General features: G+C 37.3%; 3 protein-coding genes and 2 long non-coding RNA genes across 5 annotated transcripts; 2 read left to right on the forward strand and 3 right to left on the reverse strand.

The window, feature by feature from the left end:
* The first annotated feature begins 793 nt into the window (after positions 1-793).
* LOC112766193 (uncharacterized) lies at positions 794-2,075 on the forward strand. Its single transcript, XM_072221715.1, has 5 exons — positions 794-861; positions 1,089-1,156; positions 1,350-1,422; positions 1,758-1,819; positions 1,943-2,075. Exons 1-5 carry the CDS (start codon positions 794-796, stop codon positions 2,011-2,013), a joined length of 342 nt encoding a protein of 113 aa, XP_072077816.1. The 3' UTR covers positions 2,014-2,075.
* A 7,267-nt stretch (positions 2,076-9,342) lies between these two features.
* On the reverse strand, positions 9,343-10,152 carry LOC114925727 (uncharacterized). The gene is made up of 3 exons (XR_011875013.1): positions 10,105-10,152; positions 9,463-9,523; positions 9,343-9,379 (listed from the first exon to the last, which is right to left on the reverse strand). It is a non-coding gene; the product is annotated as an uncharacterized lncRNA (long non-coding RNA).
* A 508-nt stretch (positions 10,153-10,660) lies between these two features.
* On the reverse strand, positions 10,661-12,763 carry LOC112762900 (protein FAR1-RELATED SEQUENCE 5). Its single transcript, XM_072221716.1, has one exon. The coding sequence runs from the start codon at positions 12,761-12,763 to the stop codon at positions 10,661-10,663; it is 2,103 nt and encodes a 700-aa protein (XP_072077817.1).
* Positions 12,764-15,306: 2,543 nt separating this feature from the next.
* On the reverse strand, positions 15,307-16,300 carry LOC114925624 (uncharacterized). The gene is made up of 3 exons (XR_011875766.1): positions 16,259-16,300; positions 15,899-16,153; positions 15,307-15,798 (listed from the first exon to the last, which is right to left on the reverse strand). It is a non-coding gene; the product is annotated as an uncharacterized lncRNA (long non-coding RNA).
* Positions 16,301-17,083: 783 nt separating this feature from the next.
* LOC112766550 (uncharacterized) lies at positions 17,084-19,505 on the forward strand. Its single transcript, XM_025812438.3, has one exon. It carries the CDS (start codon positions 17,152-17,154, stop codon positions 19,009-19,011), a length of 1,860 nt encoding a protein of 619 aa, XP_025668223.1. The 5' UTR covers positions 17,084-17,151; the 3' UTR covers positions 19,012-19,505.
* The last annotated feature ends 6,446 nt before the right edge of the window (positions 19,506-25,951 follow it).

The raw sequence follows: 25,951 nt of genomic DNA on the forward strand, positions 1-25,951 counted from the left end.
CGTCGGTTTCGGAACATCACGCCGGTCCCCCAACAAGTCGGCTACAACCCCAAGTAGTATACTCGAACCCAAATCTTAAAGAGAAATTGGGCTCGAGTAGGGGCACTGTTCATACCCTGGCCCAACGAATAAGGCCCAGGATCCAAATAAAAAGGCCCAACCCAAAGGGTTGGCCTCACCTTTCGCCAGATTAGCCGCCACGAAGTCGGAACTAGTCACGACTTGCTCTAAAGAAGTCGGGAACGAGGATTAACTGGCAGATAGGCACTCATTTGAATGAGTAACTGCCCCTAGAATCTCTCTAACCACTTCACGAAGCAATATCTTAATTTTCCTAAGATAAAGGGACGGTTAACACCCTAGAAAAGTGGCACTACTCCAACGGTGGTTATTGGCTCACCACTATAAATACACTGACACCCCTCAGGTATCTCTAAGTTCCAATACTCTCTAGACCTGCTAACCCCTTTGCTGACTTAGGCATCGGAGTGTCTTTGCAGGTACCACCCCCCATTCACTCATACAAACAAGTCGGACGGAGGCCCCCAAGGCGCAGACCCTGACAAAGGCTTCCTCCCTCAGACGATTGGGCCGACCAGTGCCATCCAGCCCATTAATCTCTGGTTACCTACCGTAACAAAAAACATTTAGAGAAGAAAGGTCTGCTAGGGTTTCCTCTCTTTATCAATTTCTGCTAGGATTTTCAATCACTCTCTCCCTTTCTTCCACTTCCCCCACTGCAAATCTCAATATCTTCCTCTTCCCCTCGCTGCCGCAACCTGCGCCCGCCGCCATGCAACCTGCCCCGCCGCGCAAGACGCCGCCGCCGCCGCGCAAGACGAGAAACCGAGAGAGATTAGAGTTCTTGGAAAGCATCAACGAGACTGAATAAATCTCCTTACGAAATAGAGTTCTGAGTTTTCTCCTGAGATTTTTTCTGTCGTCGCATCTGACTTTCTTCTATTTTGTTCTGTTGTGTTCTGTCAAACAACTTCCGAGTTTTCTTCAAACCGAACCCTTAGTTTCGGATGTGCTCTAATTGTGTGGTGCGCTTTTGTTTAAATAATTTCAATTCTTTTACTCTGCAGGAGATACACAAAATTTTATGGGACTTCTGAGAGAGCTGCAAAGGACTTGGCCCATGATGCATTAACTCGTATGTTGTCTGATTGGATTGAAGTTGATATTCTTCCTTACTATGGTTTATCTGCATTAGTATTATATATTATGATCTTCACACACCGTAAAAGGGATAAAAGATATGAATGCTTCTAAAGTAATGTTTCTAAGTGGTTTTAGATTCTATCAGTAATATTTACAAACCTTGTTATGTTTTAAATTCCAAACAGAATACAAACGATGGGAAGAAGACATTGAGAAATGGCAAAATCCTATTCTTCAGGATGAGTCACTACCAGAATGGTAATTCTCTGTTTAAGCATGAAGACATTTTAATTTTTAAGCATCAACTTGTGTATTTGTTTGTTATGGATAATTGCCAGGTTTATATTAGCTTAGAGCCTCTGCAGTATGTGCAAAAAACATAAAACAGAACTTTTCTTTTTTTTTTCTTTGCTAGTTCATGACTAGCTCTTCTGTCTGTAAATTTTTGTTATTTATTTTATTTAAGAAAGGTTTCTCTCAATTTTTCCTAGATCATCCTCCCCCCATATTTATCAGACTGTTCTCCATTTGATCAACTCTTACTTTTGAAGCTTCTGTTGGTTTAGATAATATAACTAAATTTTCATTTACAGGTGCAAGTTCACATTGTTTAATGAACTCTACTTTCTTGTTGCTGGAGGAACAATTTGGATTGGTATGTATTCATTTAAGTATATTGTTTTGTGATTAAGTAACCTGCATAAATTCTAGCTTTTTGGTGGATCTTGCTATTGTTAGATTAGTCTAATAAATGAAGACTCTTTGATCTGGCTTCCAGACTCGCCTTTGCCATCTTCAAATATGAGGAATAAAAGCCAGGATCCGGTAAAAGAATTGGAAAATACATAAGTCAAAGTGACTGAAGCCAAAGTAAGTCATAGACAAGGTGCAGATGCTGGGCGTACAACAGATAGCACCTATGATGTTGAGACCTGCATGCAGTCTCGCGAAATTTGGACAGGTGTGACCTACGGTGTTGCTTCTACGATGATCCTTGCAGGAATGGAAGAGGAGGCATTCGCAACTGCCGATGGTATATTTCAAGCAGGGCTGGTCAGAAGATGGATACGGGTAAACTTTCTTGTCATCTGTCCTCCATAATTGTGTGATTTTCCAGCATTCTCATTTTTTCTTGCATCTCGTTTACCGTAATAGGGTTAGGATTATTGGATGCGCAGTTAGAAATTACTCCCTTAAACTAATTTTATCCCAAACTCAGATCTACAAAGACGTGATTAATGTATCCAATTTTAAAATATCTATAGCACAACAAATAAGCGAACACTTGTTTTTTCTCTCATCATTGTTAATAATAGCATTTTGGTAAATACGTCTGTCATCAAGTATTGAATTTGAGTTCTTAACTTTATGTCATAACATCTACTAGAGGTTGAAAGTGTGGTGGTGTTTGTCATACATCTTGTGTGCAAAAAGTTTCCACCAAACTTATAATTATGTGGCTTCATTCTTGCTGTTTAAATTGATAATTAGTTGAATTCATCAAATCATACATTTGATTAGTCTCTCAAATTGGGGTGAAGCAACTTCTTCTCTTTTGTCTAAAGAAATGAAATGAACTAATTCACCTGGTTTGGCATAATGCAGGTACTGGTTTCAGACACCAGAGGCATGGACAATGGATGGACACTACAGGTCTCTCATCTACATGAGGTCACTTTCAAATTGGGATATGCAATATGCATTAACATTGCCCAAGGCAATTCTTGATGCCCCTAAAATTAACATCATGGTCAGAATCCACCTATCTCCTCTTAATGGAGGATTCCCCCATAATGAAACAGGTGTAAGAAAAATTGCAAATAAAGCAAAATGCTTTGGAAATTCCGTGTTTCATTGTGCGTGCTGATGATTGTTATTAATATTGCCAAAAAGCACAATTTTTGTATAGGTTTAAAAAAAAAAACCTTTATCACATTGTTCCTTACCCCCAACATTCTACAAAAGATGTTAAGTAATGGTGAAGCTTCTTTCCGGGTTGGGGTTAGTGTCTTGGAAGAAGAAATAAGAACATTTTACTCGTAATTTTATAGCATGTTAGTTTTGACTTTTGAACAATGTAGGTCATCTTTGCATAACTGCATGTAACGTGAACATTCTTATTTATTCTCCCAAGATATAATCTGACTTTACCACAATTAAATTTATAAAATATCAATAATTGTTTAGCATGTCTACCATCAAGTCTTGGCGATTTGAATTTCCATTTTGTTTTAAATCAAGCCAAGGTATACTCGTAATCAATTATTTAGTAAAAAAATTGTATAAATTAATATATATAAAAATAATTATCAATTAATATATAAATATATAGTGGTTGAGTGAATATTTAATATTTTGTAACCGATAATGTAAAGGAAACTAGTAATATAGAATTGTAAAACATAGAAGGATAAATTAGTGTAAATAACTTGTGAAACATAGCTTAGTATTTTGTCTTTCAAGAAAATATTAAAAATATCTAAAAAGATAATTCCTCATTCCCAAAAATGTCTTTATTGCCAAGCATTTTCTTGTATTACGAGACACAAATCGTTGTACTCCTCTAAAACCAGATCCACGGCAAGTCTCATTCGTGTGGAGTCGTTAATCTGCTTAGAGCACCAACGATATAATTCTAATTAGAAGTTTGTTGGAAAAATTATTTTAAAAATACTTTCTTATAAATATGACCTGAATATTGATGTCATCTTGTAAAGTACATTCTCTCATCCAACTGGTCACCCAAACTCCGCTATCATTCCTATGATAAAAAGCAGTCAACAAATAGTTATTATATACATATAAGATATAATCTATTGAACGATTTATGATATTTAAAAAAAATATATATAATATTAGACTTACGATCTATTTTTTTGAGTGGGTAGGCCAAAAGGTGTCATAGGCCAAAAAGTGGAGCAATCTACAACTTTAAACTTATCATCATCAAAAATATGATCATCTAACATCACTTCTAAATAAGTTGCCTGTACAAGAGTGAATTCATGACAAAAAAAAAAGAAGAAGAGTGAATTGTAATTGATTTAAATTGACTAAGAGTACTAGTTACAACAAATGGTTATTTAATTTGTTAAGTGATTCTAGATGATTGAGTACTGGTTTAGAACAAATAATTACCACTTTAATTGCGTTCCTTTTGCGTTGCTGATGTTTTTCGACACAAGGCAGTGAATCCAATATGATTAGACGACGACTCGTAAAGTCGACAATGACCAAATACCAATGTAGTTCCTCACAGATAGGGATAAAAACCTGCGATAAACCTTAAACCATTATAAACACTAAAAAAAATTTTAGGCATATTAATGGGAAACAAATTAGTCACTTGTACCCTAGCGACGTGGCTAATTTTGAGTGAAATATATGCTCCAAGGAAATCAAAGATAACCTCAGCCGGTGTGTATTTGTCGCTTAAAGCATATCGCTGCATATAAAAAAATTGTTAAATGAAAATATGTCTTCAATTTAACAACTATTTTTGAATTGATAATTTAATTATACACTTTACTCGTGTGAGTACATAGCATGGTTTAGTCTAGAAAAAAGAACTTCCTTATAAATTAGTATATCCACTCAATCTATTAGACAGAAAAAATTAACTAATAATTTAAAGATATTATAGGGATAACTTTACTGCAAAATGTTCAGGCATGAACCAGCAAATTGGATCTTCATTCCTACGTCGAAATACACGTGTCATCATAAGTGCCACCAGATTTATAACCTACAATATATTAAAATTATATGTAAAACATGTTTATATGTAAATATAGGCTTAAAAATATAATTACAAGAAATTGTATAACATGCATTGACCTCTATATTTACTCGTGATTTGACACATCTCTCCGGCACAAGACATCTAAATGTACTTCTATAACCTTTTTCATCTGAGATTACCAACTCTTCAGAACTGCCAAAATCATAAAGTGATTAGTTGGGAGAATCATAGAATTTCTACACCATTACATTATACACATAATCATTAACCACACGTACGGATCTAACGTTTCCGAAAAAATATAGGCTGCAATAGCGGCTTGAGAATCGGTTAACATCATCGAAGCAGTAGGCTCAAATGCAATAAGTGTCCACCACTGCTCATAAAAAAAATAGTTTCAAGGTAACAATAAAAAATAAAGAAAACTTTGTCAAAAATAAACGAAAGAAGAAAAAAATTAGGGTTACCTTTGGCAGTACAGCTCCTACTCTAACATGTGGTTGTCCATTAGGTGAAGTTGTAGCTTCACGAGTAATATCCAAGTGGAATAACTTCTTGGGTTGAATTGGCATGATACCAGTAAGATCACTAGTTTTTGTACTTTCCGAAGAATGCACAACTACAGTAGGATCCAACATCGAACTATTATTTGTGGAAGTTTTCTGTTGGATTTACCCCAAACGTTGGGGACACAATTAGGATTTACCCCAAACGTTGGGGACAAAAACGATACTTTACTCAAATTATTATTTGTCAACACCATTTTCACACACAACCATCTCTCCCTTTTATAATAATTACTCGACTTAAACATCATGTCGTCCCACACCAGCAATAAATCCTAGAAGCACCATCCGATCCCATAAATTCTCAACTCACATCATTTTCCTAAATTTGCACTACATCAAACTTACTCACCACCTGTTTCTTCGTTTCTATCAATCCTAACATATTTACCTTATCTTTTCTCATAAAATTTTTCACCATTTTCAACTTTTTGACACCCTCTAAACCCCTCGCATTTAAATACTGTATTACACACCTTATTTCGATTTTTAGGATGACTCCTTCATACTTTTTCCTTTTGTTTTGCTTGCCTCTTTTTCTAATAATGTCTTCTTGCTCGTCATCCACTGCTTATATTCTTTTCATAACCTCCAAAGTCCTCCAAGTTCCTTAAATTCCCTTTCTCTTCAAATGTTTTAAATATTTTCATTAGTTGAATACAAAATAAATATATTGGAAACTTAAATTTTTATCTTTTCAATGAAAACTTCCTTAATTTATAAACTTATATATTTGGATTTATCTATCTCTTAAAATTAAAAGGACTAAGTGCTTGTTTGGGCGTCATTATTTTAATAAAAAAAGATTTTTAAATTTTTTTTTTATTTTTTAATGTGTTTGGCAAATTTCTAATAATAAAAATAAAAGCACTAGAAAAATAGAAAAAAAAAACATTTTGAGAAGCTGCATCAAAATTTAGAAAAAAATAGGCAGACAAGAATAATGAAATAACGTGCATATGTACCATTACATTTTAAAAAATACCTACCATTGATGCTCGATGTTGTGGCGGCCGCTGTGGCCGACATCGCCTTCCTTGGAACTACCTTTAGGAAGACAATAGGTATTCCTAGGTGCTCAAATAGGTAATTATTCAAATTATTGGTTATTTAATTTAATATTATATATATACTGTTTTTGACTTCCTTATGTTGTTCTGCATGATACGTTTTCACACAGCAATGATTCAGCTGTATGGGTTATGCAGTGGATGAATTTGCAACAGGAATTCACTCCTGTGGTCCCTCCAAAGGTAACTTTTAACATAGACAATTTCCCTCTTTAATTACACTAATACATGTGTTAACGTTTGGTAAAATAAATTACAGCTGCATGAGGAAAGGAGTAGAATGTATTTAGCATTGGATTTCGTCACCGAAGATTGAAATAAGATACGGTCAGATGTTAACGAGAGGTTTCAGTTATGGTGGCTTATGATACACCCATAACATCTTTATTTAAATTGAAAAGAATTATTTATGTCTTCTTCTTAGACTTACTAAAATAGACGAATTTATTTATTAGATATTTTTTATTACTCTTATTGTGTACTACCTTTTCCTTCTCTTGTTAAGAACTTATAAAAAAAAATTGGAATGCTTTAGCTATTTTTTTTCTTTTTTATATTTATCTCCCAGCGTTAATTTTATTGAAAGCACCTTTAGACATGCACCAAATTCATTGGGCTGATGCCCTTGTTATAGGATTTGAGAATAATAAAACTATTAGATAAATTTCTCTTATCAAAGTTGATAACACTTTAATGAGTTGCATCGCAACACTGGTACTTGATTGTGTATTAAGAGAATGATGCGATTGCTTTCAAGTGCGCGGTTGTACTTATAATGCAAGAAGAACTAAATCTTTTTATAAGGAAATAAATATATTTTTAATTATTTTTTTATTTAACTTTTATAATCTTTATCTTGATAAATTTTATTTCTCTTAAAATTTTATTAATTTTTATTAATTATTTATTTATTTTTATTTATTTTTTATTTTTGTAATTTTTACCCAATGAAAAAAAAAGACAAAAGATTGGAAAAGTAAAAAAATAAATAAATAAATAATAAAAATTACTATAATTTTATTTTGTTAATATAAAAATTATAAAAAGTAAATAAAAAATAATTAAAGATATATTTGTCTTTTATAAAAAAATTTAGTTCTTCTTCTTAAATATTATAAAGAGATTTAGTCCTTTTTAATAATTTTAATATTAAATGTCTTTTTTAATAATTAAATCTTTCTAACGATCCTTTACAATAATTTTTCTTAACTTTTTTAATGTGAAATATAAAAATATTTGATTATTTTAGTGTTTTATATGGTTGTGATAGTAGCACAAAACATCATTGACGTTTTATAATAAAAAAATTAATTATAAAAAGCAAAAACATCACTGACAATTTGTAACAACAAATATTATTTTATAAATGAAAGTAGCAATGTTTAACATATAGTTTGGTTTATTATAAAGAATTTCACACCTAATAATACAATATAAAAAAGAAAAAATTCGGTATAATTCAACAAGTCCGAAAAATAAAAAAGTGGTATAATTCATAAATAAATGTTATGAAACAACATTTTTCAAATTTATTTATGATTAGACTATTTTTGACAAAGGTTATTTATCATTTTAAAATTTCTTTTTAGAATTTGTTTCTGGTGGTTAACTCTATTTTGTTTAGTGTAAAGAATAAAAAATTGTTTTTAAAGTTATTTGATGTCATAAAAAAATGGTCAAATAGATTAGAGGTGTCACATTTTTTATGAACTGATTTCATGCCATAAATATGTTTGGAAATTAGGGTGATGTTACTTATAATATTTGATGGATTGAGTTGATATTACAAATTTTTCGAGAATTAAACTGACATTACATATATTTTTGAGAAACTAAATACTTTAGATTATAATTTATTAATCTATGGAATAAACATAATTTCATTTTTTGACATAGATTTACAAAGGGAGCGTAAATCTTAATTAACAATGTAGCTAAAAAAATAATTAAACTTTTAAAAAAATGCAAACCTATACTAGCCAGTGACACCAGTGTTTGGTTCAGTTTTTTTTTTAATTTATTTATCAAAGACAGGAGTTTACTCATTGAGAAGAAAATTAATAATCAAAGGTTTTTGGTTGACAGCCAGCTGAGCTGGTAGTTGGTGATTTGTGTTTTTATCTTTCATGAATGCCTTGCAATATCCATGTTTAAAATTTTAGGGTTCTGGGTCTTTAATGCTGCTTAGATGTATATTTCATATAATATTATATTATATGAACTATTATTTTAAAGTTATATCAGTGTTGTCCACTTGTTTGATCCTAATTATACAATACCTTATAAAAACTTTTTGAAATGTTAAAATTGCATTAAGTTAATACCAAAACAAAAGATTACATGAAATCAATTAAAATACCCAAAAAAAATATTACATCACTCTCCGAAATTACCCATTCAAGTCCCCCAGTTACCCATTCTAAGTTGGCTACCTTAAGAATCAGCAGTTGAAAAAAGGTAAATGTTCAAAAGGGTCAATTCAACAGTGAAAAAATTTTGAATATGGCTTCAAGGATGTAGCACCTGTTGAAAGATGAACACGAGGAACTCGGAAGTAGCAGTATACATGACTTTGTATAGTTCTTCTATTTCGTTTTCTTCTTTTTCTCAGTGACCCTTGGCTTTTGGTAGAATAATATCTGGCTTAGGAGTGTGAAATTTGTAGCAACACCAATTGCGGAACCCATTACAACTTCAAAAGAATTAAGGAAACAGTCACAAATACATAATTAAGATACGAATGCAGTACTGCTAAAGAGTTAAATTAAAAGACCACCAAAAACATAAATATTGAAATGAATTTGGTGCATTTTCTTGGAGGCTTGTGAATACTCTAACTGCAACATATATAAACATAAACATTAATTTGCAAACAAAAACAAACTATAAAGAAAATTTCCAAAATGACATATTGGCTTACCCATTGAACCTGCAGAATTCATCAAAGAAGTTAAGAAGCTGAGCTCCCCTGTACTCCTGTTCTGCTCAGAGCAAAGAAAATAACAAATGAGAATAAGAATGTAGAAACAAGTCTCAACTTAGATAATTGACAAGCATTATAGATTAAACAATACTATGACAAGCGCAGAAGTGTAAAGTGAAAATCATATCATCAGAGATGAAAACATCCTAGCCTAGAAATAGTAAAAGCATATAGTTTCCTTCAAGCATATGGTTCACCTTGGATCAACAGAAACAACAGTTACTTTTAAGTCATCATTTACTAGAAAACACAAAATCCAACAGCAAACCACCCAACGCCTGTTACTTTTAAGTAATCTGCTTACAAGATGATAAAGTTTTGATCCAAGAAAACATCATTTCAGCTACTCAATCTAAAATTCAAAGAAAACCAGTAACAGCAAAAAGTACCCCATGTACCTTAGCCAGAAGGCAAAGAATCGGTTAACATTGTTGCACATATATATACACACACTAGAAAGCAAATCAAAATCAAGTTCCATTTATTTTGACAGATCATCGGGGATATGATCTCCACATATATCAACCAAGATACCTTTTTCTTTTTTCATTTCTATGATGCCATAACAAGAGTACGAACCTCAACCTTTAGTTATAAACACGAACAACATCAACCATCGCAAAAGCTGAATTCGAATAAGATTAAATATAACAGAAATAAATTAAAAATTACACCAATCCCAAATCAACTAAAAATTAGAGGATACCAGAAAATTAAAGCATTAACCATACCTTATTACAGCACCTCATTGCTACTGTAGGAAGCACTCTCATCATATACCTATAATATCAGCAATATAATATCATTAGTACTAGCTAATAAGCAGCAAATAAAACTTTGTCATACCTCATTGGTAAAGATACTTACCAATGAGTCATCATCAATGTTCATGTGGTCATCCGAGTCATTATCAAATGTGTCATTTCCAAGGCCTTCTGACTGTGAGATGCCACGACGAACACGACAAGTTGTTCGATTGTGGCCCTCCATGCCACAATGTCCACATCGATGTTTTCTTTTATTGGACTGTGAAGCCCCCCTTTTGTCCTACATTTTCTTAGGTCCCTTGGCATGCTATGTCCGAGATCATTGGTTGCGAGCCCAGCTCCAAAAGCATCCACTTGCACACCATCTCTTACACTATCTGCATCATTGACCCCCCTTTTTGTGCAGCATCTTCCTCCTTAAATTGTTTCAACAAATTCATAGCCATTTCCCGTGTAAAGATAAATCTCTCGTTATCTCGGCAAGCAAAGTTGGCTAGTTGTCTAAACCAATCCATCAAACAACCGTACTGACTTAGCATCAAAGAATCCCAATGAAGCCCGACCGCATTTTGCAAACCCACTTTGGCAGTCTTGGTCCACCGAGGCAAGACTAATGACCTTGGCAACTCCTCTATATCTTCATGCACCAAGACGCAAACTATGTGTTCACAAGGTATGCCAAATGATTCCATTCTCATACATGAACAATTGAATTCCATCTCAATGTCACAACAGAATACACGCCACATCTCATTTGGCGTTTGCTCCAAACCGACAGAGTAAATCACATAAGAGCCAGTTTGCCTCATATTTATTACCTTCATTGATGCAGCCCATACAAGGATTGGTTGGAACATATGAAATATTGATAGGGTGTAAACATTGGCAGCACTCCTCTCTAACTGTTGAAAACAGGTTTGCATAATGGGTCTCCCATTCACAGAGGCGAGGTCAGCCTGGACCTCTTTCCACCTTATATGGCCGACACAACGATTAAAGTGTTGAATGAACTCAACCAGATTGTACCTTGAGTTGACATACTTTGCAATGATCGAGTTTAATCCCTCGCACCGAGAAGTAGTCCGAAAACCAGCCAAAAACTTCCCTCTTATATGTGCAGTTGCCCATGAATGTCTCTTTTTATACATATCTAGGACCCAATTCTTGTTTTTGACACCAAATCTCTCAACCATTTCAAACCACTTTTGACGAAATACATCAATTTCATAGTCGCCTAGCATACACTTTCTAAACATGGATGTAAACTGGGGCTTGCCAATGTTACTTGTTACGTTGCGAATCAGATGCCATGCACATAATCTATGATGTGCATTAGGAAACTCTTTCTCAATGGCGAACTTCATTGATAGATCACCATCCGTGATCACCGAAACAGGTGCTTTCCCATTCATTGCTACCTTCAGTTGTTGTAGCAACCACCTGTATGTGTCTTTTTTCTCATCGCAAATTAAAGCAGCAGCAAAGATAATTGTTTGATTGTGATGATTGACACCAGAAAATACCACCAGTGGACACATATATTTATTCCTCTTATAGGTAGCATCAAACGCCAGCACATCGCCAAATAATGAGTAGTCGGCCCTGCTGAGACCATCGCACCAGAATAAATTGCGCAAAGTACCATCGGCATCCATGTGATGATTAAAATATAGAGAAGGGTCATTTGTTTCTTGATCTTCTAGATACTTCAAAGATGCATATGCATCATCGGGTAATTGGCGCCTCTGCTTTGCTATTTTATTGTACATGTCCCTTTGCGTGAAAGAGAGATACTCGTAGCCACCTGCCTGATTTGCTAATGCCCGATATATCTGCCCAACACTAATCCCACCCTTTTTCATGTTAACCATGTGGCCAATATCAGCCTCGGACATGAATCTATGCCCAGGGAGCAATCCAGTCAACCGAGAATCCAGAAGCGGATGATTGTGTTCATCAGAAAAATAAGAAATAAACCAACGACCACTAGGTGCATCTACACGAATCTCCATCATTGCACTGCAGCCACACCTTGTCTCGGGTGTAGGTTTTCTCTTAAGGTTTCCGATGCCGTAATTATTTGGCGGTCTAAATCCTTCACGATGACATACAAAATTCTTCAACTTAAGTGCGCCCGCACGACTCTTCCTAGTCCTGTTCTTCCGAGCACTAAAGCCTCTTGTCCTTGCATATCTATTGTAGAACTCAAATGCAATGTCGACATCAGAAAAGTGAAAATGACATACATCTTCATCCCTGATGTTCCAAAATTCAATCATCCCAATGTCTTCGAGTGAGTCAATGTTATACCCTTCATCGAAGCCGTGATAATCGAACATTGGTTCCACATTTGTGTCGTCCTCATCCATATAATCCACGTCAACTTCCTCATGTTTTTCTTCCTCCTGCTCATACTGATCATATGATGTATGCTCGCTATTAATCCCTTCATGAGAAAATTCCTTACCCATAACTTCCTAAACACCAATACACAATTCAAAATGAAACTTAAGTTTGTAAATAAATTTCCAAACACCGAGTACCAGCCATCACAAATCACAATCTTTTAAAATTGAAATCAATCCAATAGTGTCAATCTTAGGAATCATGGAATTGGACACGAGTTTCATTTATTGTATTAAGGGGAAATGAAGAAGCGTGAATCCAAAATCTAATGGTGAAACTATAAGAGTAAAAACAGAAAGACAAGAACAATTGGCAATGCCAGCTATGCATGCGGTGGGTGCAAAGGACAACAAAATATTAAAGAGTATATATCCTCTATCTATAATCTATCTATATTTCTGATCCCATGTCACAAAATTTCCGCTGCTCGCGGCCACTGAAGAACACATCGTTTCCCCTTTGAGAACCCCGCAAAGTTTGCTTGGCTGCCACCTCAATCCATAGAAACAGATTGTTCGCAAGATTAGATATGCATATGCCATTCCTGCTGAAATGACCTTATTTTAAACACACTGCTTTCTTTGAGTTGATTAATGAGGTGTTTAATTTTCTCTTTATATATTGTGAAAGGCACTTTCCTGTGCCAGCTGCTGCATCAGCACACAGAAGTGGTTTTGGCAATTTGTATAGAGTGGTGGCAAATTTACAAGAGAGAGGGGTACTCAAATCCATAGAACATGGATGTGAGGAAATTTATTCATTAAAAGTATTGTGTTTGGAATCTTAGGGTTCTTAATTGCTAATGACTTGGAACAACATGACAACTATTTTGGACAAACCATGTTCAGTGGCACCATTAAATACAACAACAGTACAAGCCTTATAATAATTAATAACTATTCATTATTTCAATCCTTTCATTCAAACTGTAAAATCTGCATATGTTTTAAGTTTTCAAACTTGTATCATGTCATTAAGATAGAAGGCCAGAGGACCATTTTGTGACACATGATTTTCTCTATAAGCATACGTATGGATTTAGATAGCTTGTTTGTAACTATACATTTTAAGAATACTGGGCCAAGTTGAATGAATAATATAAAACAATGGTGAGGTCAATTTTACATTAATCTACATATATGCTTACAAATTACAAGAACATAAGAAAATCACCTACTTGTAACATAGGATGGTATTGAAGTCACAAGATATGGAAGCTGTGATATGTTTAAGAATTAATAACCAGAGCAGAAATGAACTAGATATATCACATATATGGTATACAATAAATCAAGTGCTACTTCATCCTAACCTTTTGATGTTATCAAATAGTGATCTGCTAGAGTGAAGACTCAAAGAATCCAGATGAAGTATGATTGGCCCTGATTCATCACCTTTATCCGGGATACAAATAATGATCAAGCTCTAATTAAGACTGAATACATGAAACATTACAAGAAAAAAAAATCCAGAAATGAGAGAATAGACAAGAGAGATTAAAATATAACAATAAAAATGACCCTGCTGCCAATATAAAATTGAGCATGAAGTGCATTCATAGGAGCACAGAAAACATAACTATAAAAATTTACAGTTAAATAACCCATTCTTCATTTGTTTTTTCTTACCAGTTTTTCTTCTCCCACTATTTCTTCTAATATGGAAAACTCATAAGGCAGAAGAGACTTAAAATATATCAAAGAAAAAAACTTTTTCGAAAATGGAATTAAGAGTCTGACAATTTTAAATAGTCATATATTACTTTCTTCTTCCTGTAACGAAAAATACCCATTCCCATTACAAACTTAACCAGACCTAACCTTGGACAAAGAAACCACAAACGAATTACTTGAACAGATGAAAAATCAGTACAAATTTTGAAAAATAATATTCATCATTTAGAAGGTATTAAAGAATAAAACATGCACGCACGCACACACACACACTCACATCTTACACTAAAGTCTAAACTGGGATAAAAGTAATAATATCAAAATTTAAAACACTCATGGAAGAGAAAGCTGTCGAAACTATTCCATTTGATTGACCAACAAATTCAATGTGGTTAGAATATGGGGAAATTTAGGACAACTTTCACAAACCAAAGAAATTTCAATTATAAGATAGCATTAACAGCTTTCACTAACCAATTACTAGAACACGTGAACCAGAAAAAGGGATAATAAACAAAAATTCAGTATCAGCATAGGAACTGAACAGGAAAGACATCAACATCTTGTCAAATGGGGAATGACTAGCATTTTTTTAGGGATAAGACATGAAAACAATGACATGCAGCCAAATAGGGTAATATAGTAACAAAAGCAATTTAAAATTTACCAATTGCCCCAATTTTGTGCAACCGACAAATATCTATCAGATCTTTCATGGGATTGAGTATTGACAACCTCAGATATCTGTCACCCATCACAGGAGGCAAATGATGAGAAAGCTTGATTAGATAATAATAATAATAAACTTATAAAAAAACTCTAAGTAGATTTAAGTAGTGTACCTGCAAACAATAATGATATCTAATTAAAGCCAATGTATTTAGATTTAGAGTAAAAGGAGAAATTCCGATTAAGGTAAACCACTGTGAGCACAATTTCTAATTTGTATGACCATCCAACCCATTTTACTAAAAAAAGCAATGTATGATCTCCCATCCAATTGACTGGCTATGATCTTTCTTTTTCCCTTTCAACAAAAAACTTAGTCCATGCTTTAATTTTGGACTGTTTGAAATTTTTTGTTGGTTTTTTCAGATCATTTCTATGATCTCCAACCATTAATTAACAAAGCAATACCATTTCTAAGATCCTTCAACCCTTTTTAGCTGAGACTTCTTTTTTCCCAGGACAACAAATGACTCGGTCCATTTATGAATTTTGGACCGTGTGAATTTTGGAATGCCAGGCCAACTGCAGAAGCAATGCAGGTCCCTGACACTTATGAAGTTGGCCTGGAATTCATTTGCAATTGCTTTTGTAAACAGGGTTTTGCCGCAGCCCGGAGGGCCAAAGAAAAGAACACCTTTGGAAGGCGAAATGCCAAATTTCTCAAACTTCTCAGCATGTTCCACCGGGTATTGAACCGTCTATAAACAGTAAAATAAATCTCTTATATTAACAAATTGTTGAAAACATACCTAATATACAACACATTTAAGATTCGGAATATGAAATCAAGATGTATACCTGATGAACCAGATGAGCGATTTAGGGCCGCAGAAACCTTTTGTCTTATTGAGCGTGGGAGGCGTGGCGCGGCGGCCGAAGCAGGGCGAGGCGGAAGCGGGGCGAGGCGGAGGCAGGGTGCGTCGGCGGCGGAGGCGTGGCGCGTCGGCGGAAGTAGGTCGCGGAAATTTGCAGCAGAGGAAGGGTATGAGAATGGCAGGGATTGCAGTTGTCTGAAAACCCTAACTGCTTCTCTTCTCTGAAATGCCCCTGAATCTGAAATAAAAAAAAGAACGGGGATGGCAAAATTAGGGTTTTTCAAGAACTCTAAGGAGGGTGGAGAGTGAGAGCAGAGTTAGGGAAGGAGAGAAAGGCTTCAACCTGGTTGATGCTCTCCAAAAATCAGTAATCTCTCAGTTTCTCGTACCAAAGAAGGGAAAGGGGTCAAAATTAAAAACCAATAATTTGAGGGGTCAAAATCTAATTAGTAAATTTTTCAAAAAAAAAAACGGAGTACATTTTGTAATTATTTTACTGTAGGTTAATCATACTCCCACACAAAAGTGGGAGTAAAGAATCCATGACCGTTTTTTTTAATGTTTTTTTTTTATTAAATGGATTTTTTTTACAGGATTTCGAATATTTTTTTTAATAAATGTATATTTTTTTTATGTGAGTTACTGAAGGTTTCATTCCTAAATTATAAGATGTTTCTTTTTGGGGGAGGACGCGACCACGCATGTTTTTTTAAATTTAAAAAATTTACTTACGTTGACCGGTACTAGTTAGTTACTTAGCAAAATTGTAAAATTTATTAAAAATTTATTTGTTCTATACTTATATTAAAATTTTGATTAAAAACAATAGAATGGCCAATTTATTTATTTAGCAAAACTTTTTTTTTGTATCTTTTGTAAAATTAAAATAACACAAAATTATATAATCAATAAAATTTATTATTTTTTATTAATATTTATCTAATATTTTAATTTTAAATATTAATTTTTAAATAAAAAATTCTAAACTCAATTTTAATATTATAAAAAAAATATTGACTAAAAATATTAGTTAATCTTAATAAAAGGCGATAGCCTTTAACATTTTTTTGTCATATTATATAAAATTTGTCAAAACCAATTTGAACATTACTCCAAAGCATATAATATACCATAAAAAAACAAAAACAAAAAGAATTACCTCATAGTGAGCAGGATAGAACCAAGAGAGTAACGTATAAATCTGGTTTTGAAGTAAAATGTGTTGGGAAGAAGAGAATGGAAAGAAGCAGCAGCAGCCTGAAACTGAAACTTGCTCCATTCTCCGCTCCTTACTATCACATCTTCAGAACCATCCTTCCCTTCTCCTCTTCCTCTCGATCATGGTACACCCCACCGCCTCCACATCCTCCCCATCACGACATACTCATCAAAATCTCCGAACTCATCGCCGCTGCCGCCACCAAATCGAAGCCGCTCTCCTCCTCCCGCACCCTCAACCGTCTCCTCCCTTCCCTCACTCCCCGCCACGTCATTGATCTCATCGCACTCAACCCTTTCTCCCTCCACCCACTCTCTCTCCTCTCCTTCTTCCACTTCCTTCCTTCCCACCACCCTCCCTTCCGCCACACCCTCCTCACTTATTCTTCCATGGCACTCTCTCTCTCCTATCACCATCTTCTCCCTCAAGCTCACTCCCTCCTTTACCTCCTCGTTTCACGGAAGGGTACAAACTCTGCACCCCAAGTATTCTCTTCTGTGGTCCAAGCTATGAGGATTATCCCTGCACCCCATTACTCCAATCACAGAAATGATAATGCCCATCTTGTGTTTGATGTTTTGGTATCTGCTTACGTTGATTCTGGGTTCGTTTATGACGCTGTAACGTGTTTGCGGTTGGTTAAGGAGAATGGTTTCGGGGTTCCGTTTCGTGCTTGTGGGTATCTTCTTGATAGAATGGTGAAGGTGGAACCGATTGGGTCTTGTTGGAAGCTTTTTTGGGAAGTTTTGGATTGTGGGTATCCCGCGAAAGTTTATAATTTTAATGTTTTGATGCATGGGTTTTGTAAAATTGGTGATGTTGGAAGTGCTAACAAGGTGTTTGATGAAATTCCAAAGAGGGGTTTGCGTCCCAGTGTTGTGAGTTTCAACACTTTGATTGGCGGGTACTGTAAGGTGGGGTGCGTGGAGGAGGGTTTTAGGTTGAAGGGTGTTATGGAAGAGGAAGGGATTTCTCCGGACGTGTTCACTTTCAGCACTTTGATCAATGGATTGTGTAAGGATAGTAGAGTTGATGATGCAGGGATTTTGTTTGCTGAAATGTGCAAGAAAGGGTTGGTCCCCAATGGTGTTACTTTTACCACTTTGATTGATGGGCAATGCAAATATGGGAAAATTGATCTGGCCTTGAAGAATTTTCAGGTAATGATCAATCAGGGCATTAGGCCGGACTTGATCACGTACAATGCGCTGATCAATGGCCTTTGCAGAATCCGCGATTTGAAGGAAGCTAGGAAGCTTGTGGATGAGATGAGCGAGAGAGGTTTAAAACCAGACAAAATCACGTTCACAACGCTAATAGATGGATATTGCAAGGATGGGGACATGGAATCTGCATTGGAGATCAAGGAGAGAATGATTGAAGGTGGGATTGAACTTGATCAGGTAGCTTTTACCGCACTCATATCAGGGCTTTGCAGAGATGGAAGAGCTCATGATGCTGAGAAAATGTTGAGGGAGATGTTAAATGCTGGTTTCAAACCGGATGATCCGACATATGGTATGATCATTGATTGCTTTTGTAAGAAGGGTGATGTTAAGATGGGATTCAAGTTGTTGAAGGAGATGCAAAGTGATGAACATATACCAGGAGTTGTCACATATAATGTCTTATTGAATGGACTGTGCAAACAGGGTCAGATGAAAAATGCGGAAATGCTATTGGATGCAATGCGTAATTTAGGGGTGGTTCCTGATGACATTACATTTAACACTTTACTTGACGGTCACAGCAAGCACGGAAGCTCTGATGATTTTAACATATTCAGTTGTGAGAAAGGACTTGTCACAGATTATGCTTCTTATGCAGCACTTGTTAATGAATCAAGCAAAGCTTCAAAAGATAGACTAAGGAGGTGATTGCTACTAAAATTGGTTCTAGCTGAACTGCCATAATTGGTGGACTTGTCTTTCAATAAGCATTTTGATCTAATCACGAATGTGGCGAATTTCATACTAAAACGAAGCAAGTGCCTATTCCCGTACCAGCTATGGAGCGAACAAGATACATTTTGAAATTATTCAACCGACCGGGATGGTACAAGATGCATTTGAAACTATGTTGTTGGATAGTCCATGATTGTGTTAATGGATTGCTGAAAGTATTGTGCAAGGTGCAACACGGCATAACAGATTTCCCAAAGTTCTGTCCGAAGCAATGCAATCCTGGAAAAACTGGAAGGCTTCAAGCAATAACAGGAAAAGGTGTTAGAGATTGGAAATTTGGAATTATAGTTGGGTGTTACTTGTAAATTTGTAATGTCATCTTTGGTAAGCACTTCTGCTTAATAAACAAACAAGCTCTATAGATCAATAAACCATACATGAACTCCAAAATTGAGAGAGTCTATAAACTAGGCTTAATGAATAGTTGTCATCAGGCCCCAAATGAGTAAACTAATTGTGTGGATGATTTGCAAATGATGCTGATCTTTTATCCCCCTTTTTTACCCAGATGACACAATTGGGTTCTAAAGGAGTAAAATTATTATTAATTGTTTAATATTATTAATGAATTAACAATTAATAATTTGATTTCTGTTGTAGCCTTACAGTATCTCTCAATTGGGAAGGACAAGGATTAATTCGTTGGGCATTGACATGTATTAAGCACACAAGTGAATTAATTATGCGTGTTCTTTATATATCCTTGAAACAATCGGTTATTGTCATCAGTGATTCTTTTTCCCGAATGCTAAAGCCAGACTAGTATTTGTTACATTTGGGCTTAAGCTAGCTCATTCTGCTCCTGTTTTTAACGATTGTACTTTTTTTTTTTTTGGACCAGTTACGGATTGTACTTTAATTAAGGATGAGAGAAAAAGTTAGACCAAAACAAGAAAAAAGAACTAGGGTTGAAACTTCAAAGAAAAACATTAGAGGAGTAGACTATGATTTTGGCTCTCAGGAAAAAAAATTGATAAAATAATATTAAAAAAAAGGACATTTTAGATTTTAGAAAGCGATTTTAGTTTTACAAAATTTACTCTTTTTTTTTTATAAGTCACAATAATTTATGTATTTGATCTATTTTCTATTAGAACATTTGAAAAAATTATTGAAAAAGTTCGATTACTAGACCTTTTCTCGATTTTTTTTTTAATTTGTCATTTGAATTTGGAGAGTTGAAAAATCTCTTTCTTTCAAGCAAGTTTGAAAAAAATTACATCGAAATTTAATCTTTAGGATATTTATTTTTTGAATATGTCTCCTTATCTTTAATATAATTTGTCAACTGAGAACATCTTTAAAGGCTAAAATATCTTTTTTTTTCCTCAATGATTACTTTATCAAAATTTTTAATTTTTCGAAAATAGAAATGATAATTTACTAATATTAGAGTTTAACCTATTATTGTTGAATAGATGTAAGATCTTGACTTAGATAATATGAACACGTAAAAAAAAAAGACTAATTATAAATATTAAGTATAAATAAACTGAATTAAAAAATGATTCATAATAGAGCGTAGTAATTAATATCATTTGATTTCTATAGTCAAATCTACTTAACGAAACAAAAAAATTTGTTGTTGTTGGACTTTTTCTAAATTATTTTCCAGCTTTTGTTTTTGGATCTCTGTAATATTATATATGCAAACACTACTAATAAACATTAGATAAAACAGCTACTGAATTACAGTTTAAATGACGTAATTTTTTTATATTTATTTAGAAATCATGAATTCGAGTTTTACTTCTAATTTAAAAAAAAATATATATTAGGAAAAACAAAGTAGAAAGACTACTAAGAATGTTGCTATTTGCTTCATCCGTATATAATATTGGGCATGGACAAAGAACTCTCACCAAATAAATCAAATTAGCTAAGACACATAAATCCGCAAGCTTTAGGACTTTTAACTACGTTGCATAATTTTCATCATCAGATATCGGATATAATAAAGTGCTTAGTATTATTATATCATGAAGTTCCAACAGCACTTCAGAAATGCATGCCTTAGTTTTCTTATACATTTATCGTAGCCATTCAGCTAAGTGCAAATGTAATGTAATGTAACGTTTGGACCCACTATTATATCATCTTGTGGATTTGCAAATACCAGGTGTCTTTCTTCCTGCCATTGCTTCACAACTACGGCTTTAATTAACTCCTTTCATAACCTTGATTTTATTTTATTGTAGAAATATGGAATTGGTGGTTCAGTGCAAAAAGTGAATATTTAGGACTATCTGTAAAAAAGATTGTATTCTGTACGAGATGTCTCTGGTACGGTTTGAAGGGTGGATCGGGAACCCGCGGACAGTGCTGGAGCCGGGTCGCTTGACTGGAGCAATGGGGGGGGTACCTGCAAAGACACTCCGATGCTCAAGTCAGAATGGATCTAAGAGGTAGAAAGTGTGTGGAATCAATGAATACCTGGAGGGGCCTGAGCCCTCTATTTATAGGTGGTGGAGGATATCTTATCTTATCTTATTTGGTTAAGATAAGGGGGGCGTTTGAATTCGAAAGTCGGTTAGGAGTCTGAGAATGCCGTTTTCGGGCCTTCTAAAAGTGAGGAACGGGTCGGACCCGGGGAACCGGTGTTGGGTTCGGTCTTGGATCCGGGATGTTGGGCCGGATCCGTAACAGTTGCCCCCGCAGCGGGGGAGCGAGCAAGGTCGGTCCGTCGCTTTGAGAGGCGCGATGTCTGTCCGTGAGCTTTGGTTCGTCTCGGGAGTTCGTCTGTTTTCTGGGGGGGGAGGTCGGTGCCTTGGTTCCGGTTTTGCTGGGGGGCTCGTCTGACCGTTTTTTGGTTTGACGAGACTCCTCCGCTTCTACCGTGTCTGTTGCGTTCTTCGATGCTTTATCAGTTTCTTTTTTCGAGGGAGGGTCATTAAATGTGAAGGGACGTTTTCCCTTTTCTGCCCCTACTAGTTTTAACTGTGCCTAGGGGTAATTGTGTCAGTTTTACCTCTTTCTTTGAAACCGTTTTGGATTTTTATTTCAGTTCCCTCGCTCACTTCCCTTTTCTTTTCCTTTTTCCATTCTCTTCTGAAGAATCTCTCTCTAAACAGAAAGTCCCTTCCTTTTTTAGTTTTTGGTTTTTGCTTGCTGCTCCTGCTCTTCAAGCTTCCTCAAGTGTTCTTCCTGCATTTCCAGGTTAGCGCGTTTCGTCTATTCTTTTCCTGTTATTTTGTGAATGCTGCTCTGTTTTTTGCCATGCATTGTTCTGCCTGTTTTTAGTTTTGCGTCGAACTAGTCTCTTTTGGTGGGGGGTTTGTTTGAGTTTTTGGAGGGGTCGAGCACCGCCGTATTCGTTCGGTGATGGCGGTGTACCGCCGCGTTGGTTTGGTAGCGGTGTGTAGGTTTCTGTCTTGCTTCTGTCTAGGGTTAGCAGGCTGATGGTGGTGCTCCTCCCTGTTTTAGGTATGCAACGGCGGAGAAATGAGGGTGTGAGGGCTCCAGTAGCCCCTTCCAGGGGGGTTCCCAATCGTTATGGTTGGGTGACTAGTGATGTATGGGGCGTTCCGTCGCGGATGACGGATGGCGACCTTCAACGGCTCCGAGATCAGGGGGCCGTCTGCGGTGGCGGTGATGAGGAGGGGCGGTATGAGCTCGTCCTCCCGGATGCCGACGAGCGCGTTTGCTACTTGAATCTGCATTCTCCCACCGTTCCGGATTGGATGTGGGTTTACGAGTCGATGTTCACTCGGCTTGGCGTGCGACTTCCCTTCTCGCCGTTTGTTCAGGATCTGTTGAGTCGGTGTTCCGTGGTGCCGTCTCAACTTCACCCGAACAGTTGGGCTGCTGTGCGGTCGTTTGAGTTGGTGTGCCGGTATCTCGACCTTCCGGCTTCCGTTCCTGTTTTTCTTTTTCTTTTCTTATGCACTCTTCCGACTAAGGAGGGGAAGCATAAGAAGGGGTATATGTCCTTCCGGGCTCAGCCTCATCGCCGTATTTTTGGCTTATTTGAGGATTCTTTTCATGGCTTTAAATGGGGGTATTTTAAGGTGCGTCCCGTCCAGGGGCACCATCCATTCTGGCTGTCACCGGAGGGTGTTCGTCGGTTTCCGACATACTGGAATTTCCAGGCTGGTCCGTCGATTTTAACTAAGTTCACCTATAATGGCTTGTCCCAGGAGGATAAGGACGTTGCCAATATTTTGTGGCATTTATTTGGTGAGCGTCCGTTGAATCCTCGGGACGTTATGGGGGATCCCGAGGCTTGTCGGGCGTATATCGGTGTGTGCTTTGCCTTCTTTTTCCGATTTCGTATGTTATATTCTTGCTTTTTGTAATCTTTTTATTTTTTGTTTCTTTCAGTTGAGATGGCTGGCGGGCTGACTTCTCTGGCTAGGTTGAAGGCGGCGATGGGTCGGGAGGAGGGATCCTCGTCTCCTTCGACCCCTGTCTCCAATCCTGCCGTGGAATCTCAACCGGTTTCCCAGGAGGTGATTTCTTCGGCTGCTCGGGCAGAGGTTCCAGTTTCCCCTGGCCATGTGAACTCTCCTGAGGTTGTGGTAGTGTCGGCTGCTGAGGCTTCTCGGAAGAGAAAGAGGCCCGAGGAACCGAGCAGCGAGACTTTTGAGGAAGGTTTGGTCCCAAGTGTGATGGATCGTCGTTTTGATGCTCCGGGGTTTATTGATCAGCATTTGATGCCTGGTACGGAGCCTTATTTTGATGGCTGTGATGTCTCGTTCCAGGCTAAGTCGGTGTACCGTGCTCTCCTTCGCTCTGCTGTTGTTGTTCGGAAGGTTGAGCCTGTGATGGCTCAGGTTGGTTTGTTGGATAAGAAGCTTCGCCAATCTCAGGCCGAGGTGGCTAAGTTGAAAGAGGAGCTCGATGCTGCCGAGATTGCGAGGGGGAAGGCGGTGAAGTCTTCTGAGGAAGCTGGGGCGGAGATTCTCCGGCTTTCCGAGGTTGAGACTTCACTTCTTTCTCAGCTGGGCGAGGAGCGGCGTAAGGCTTCTGATGCGGGTTCCCGGGCTGCCGTACTTCTTGGTGAGATGGAGGCTCTGACTGCCGAGGTTGCTACTTTGAAGAGGGAGAAAACTGAACTGTTGGCCGATGCTAAGGATGCCATTGCTGCTACTGAGGAGACGATGAAGGCGCAGGCCTTGGTGCTTGCTCCGGGAGTGGACGTGTCCGTGATGGGCGCATTCAAGACCATTCGTGATGGCCGGATAGTCGACCTCGAGTAGCTTTATCTTTGTAATCTTTTGTTCTCCCGCTCTTTTTAGACTTTGTTTTTTGGATACATTTGGTTTGGCCGTGGGCCGTGTAACCGTGACTCCGTAACTTTGGTTTTTTGTTTTTAACAGTTTTTCGAGCCGTTCGGGCTTTTTTCGTAAAAAGCTATTCCGTTTAATTAGTCTTTTTCCCGTGTTTGGGATGAATGGACCGTCGTGTGGTCGGGTTTATATGGATATCCGCGGGTTGGGCCTGGAGGGTGATCGGTCCTCCAGTCGTGGCCGTGTTTTTTTTTTTTTTTTTGTTCCGTGTTTGGGACATTGTGTGAGTAAAAATAAAGAATTAAGGGATAGCTTTGTAATGCGATTTTATTGATGGGTGGGCCTCGTTAAAACCCTCCGTTGTTGGCGGGAAAGAGTACCCGAGTTTGATACATAGGCGTAGTTTGTGAAATGTAAATGTAATTTGCAAATAAGTGAGACGAAAGCGTAAAAGGAAATGGGGGAGGGGGGAATGGAGACCTGAGTTGGTTTTAGGAGTAGTATCGCCGTAGGTTGGCGGCATTCCACGTTCTCGGGACTTCGTTACCGTTAAGCCGTTCGAGCTTGTAGGCTCCTTTCCCGATTGCAGCTTTGATTCTATATGGCCCCTCCCAGTTGGGGGCGAGTTTTCCTTCTCCCGGGGTTGGGGGACCAATGTCGTTTCGCCGTAGGACGAGGTCGTCAGTTGTGAATTCTCGCCGAATGACTTCGTGGTTGTATCTTAGGCTGATTCTTTGTTTTAGGGCTAGCTCTCTGAGGTGTGCTATGCTTCTTATTTCGCCAGTGAGGTCTCGTTCTGCTTCTTCGTCGTTGCCTCCGATTGTTCTTCGCGGGCTTGGGTCACCGATTTCGACTGGGATGATAGCTTCCGTGCCGTAGGTTAATCGGAAGGGGGTTTCCCCGGTAGCTGTCTGTGGGGTCGTGCGGTACGACCATAAGACCGATCCGAGTTCGTCTGCCCATAGTCCTTTGGCTTCGTCGAGTCGTTTCTTGAGGCCTTTGACTATTATTTTGTTTGCTGATTCCACTTGTCCGTTTGTTTGGGGGTGTTCTACCGAGCTGAAGCGGTGGGATATGCGTAGCCCGTTTAGGAATTCCTTGAATTTGGTGTCGGCGAACTGGGTTCCGTTGTCCGAGATGATGATCTCGGGGATCCCAAATCGGGTGATGATTTGTCGCCAAAGGAATTTTCGACATTGGGTCGCCGTGATAGAGGCTAGCGGCTCGGCCTCGATCCATTTGGTGAAATAGTCTATGGCGACGATGAGATATCGGAGTTGGCCTGGTGCCGTGGGAAAAGGTCCGACGAGATCGATCCCCCAGGTGCCGAATGGCCGTTCTGCCGATATGATGCTGAGCTGATGTGGGGCGGCTTGGTGGATGTTAGCGTGTCGTTGACATTTATCGCAGTTTTTCACTAGTTGCATGGAGTCCCGGATGATCGTGGGCCAGAAGTAGCCGGCGCGGATGACTTTTTGGGCAAGGGTTTTACCTCCGACATGGTGGCCGCAGCAGCCTTCGTGGATTTCGCGTTGTATGTATTCCGTGCTCCCGGTCTCGACGCATTTGAGCAGGGGTTGCGAGAATCCGCGTTTGTATAGTTGTCCTGCGACGACCGTATAACC

The sequence above is a fragment of the Arachis hypogaea genome, chromosome 17, assembly GCF_003086295.3.
Source record: "Arachis hypogaea cultivar Tifrunner chromosome 17, arahy.Tifrunner.gnm2.J5K5, whole genome shotgun sequence".
Lineage (NCBI taxonomy): Eukaryota > Viridiplantae > Streptophyta > Magnoliopsida > Fabales > Fabaceae > Arachis > Arachis hypogaea.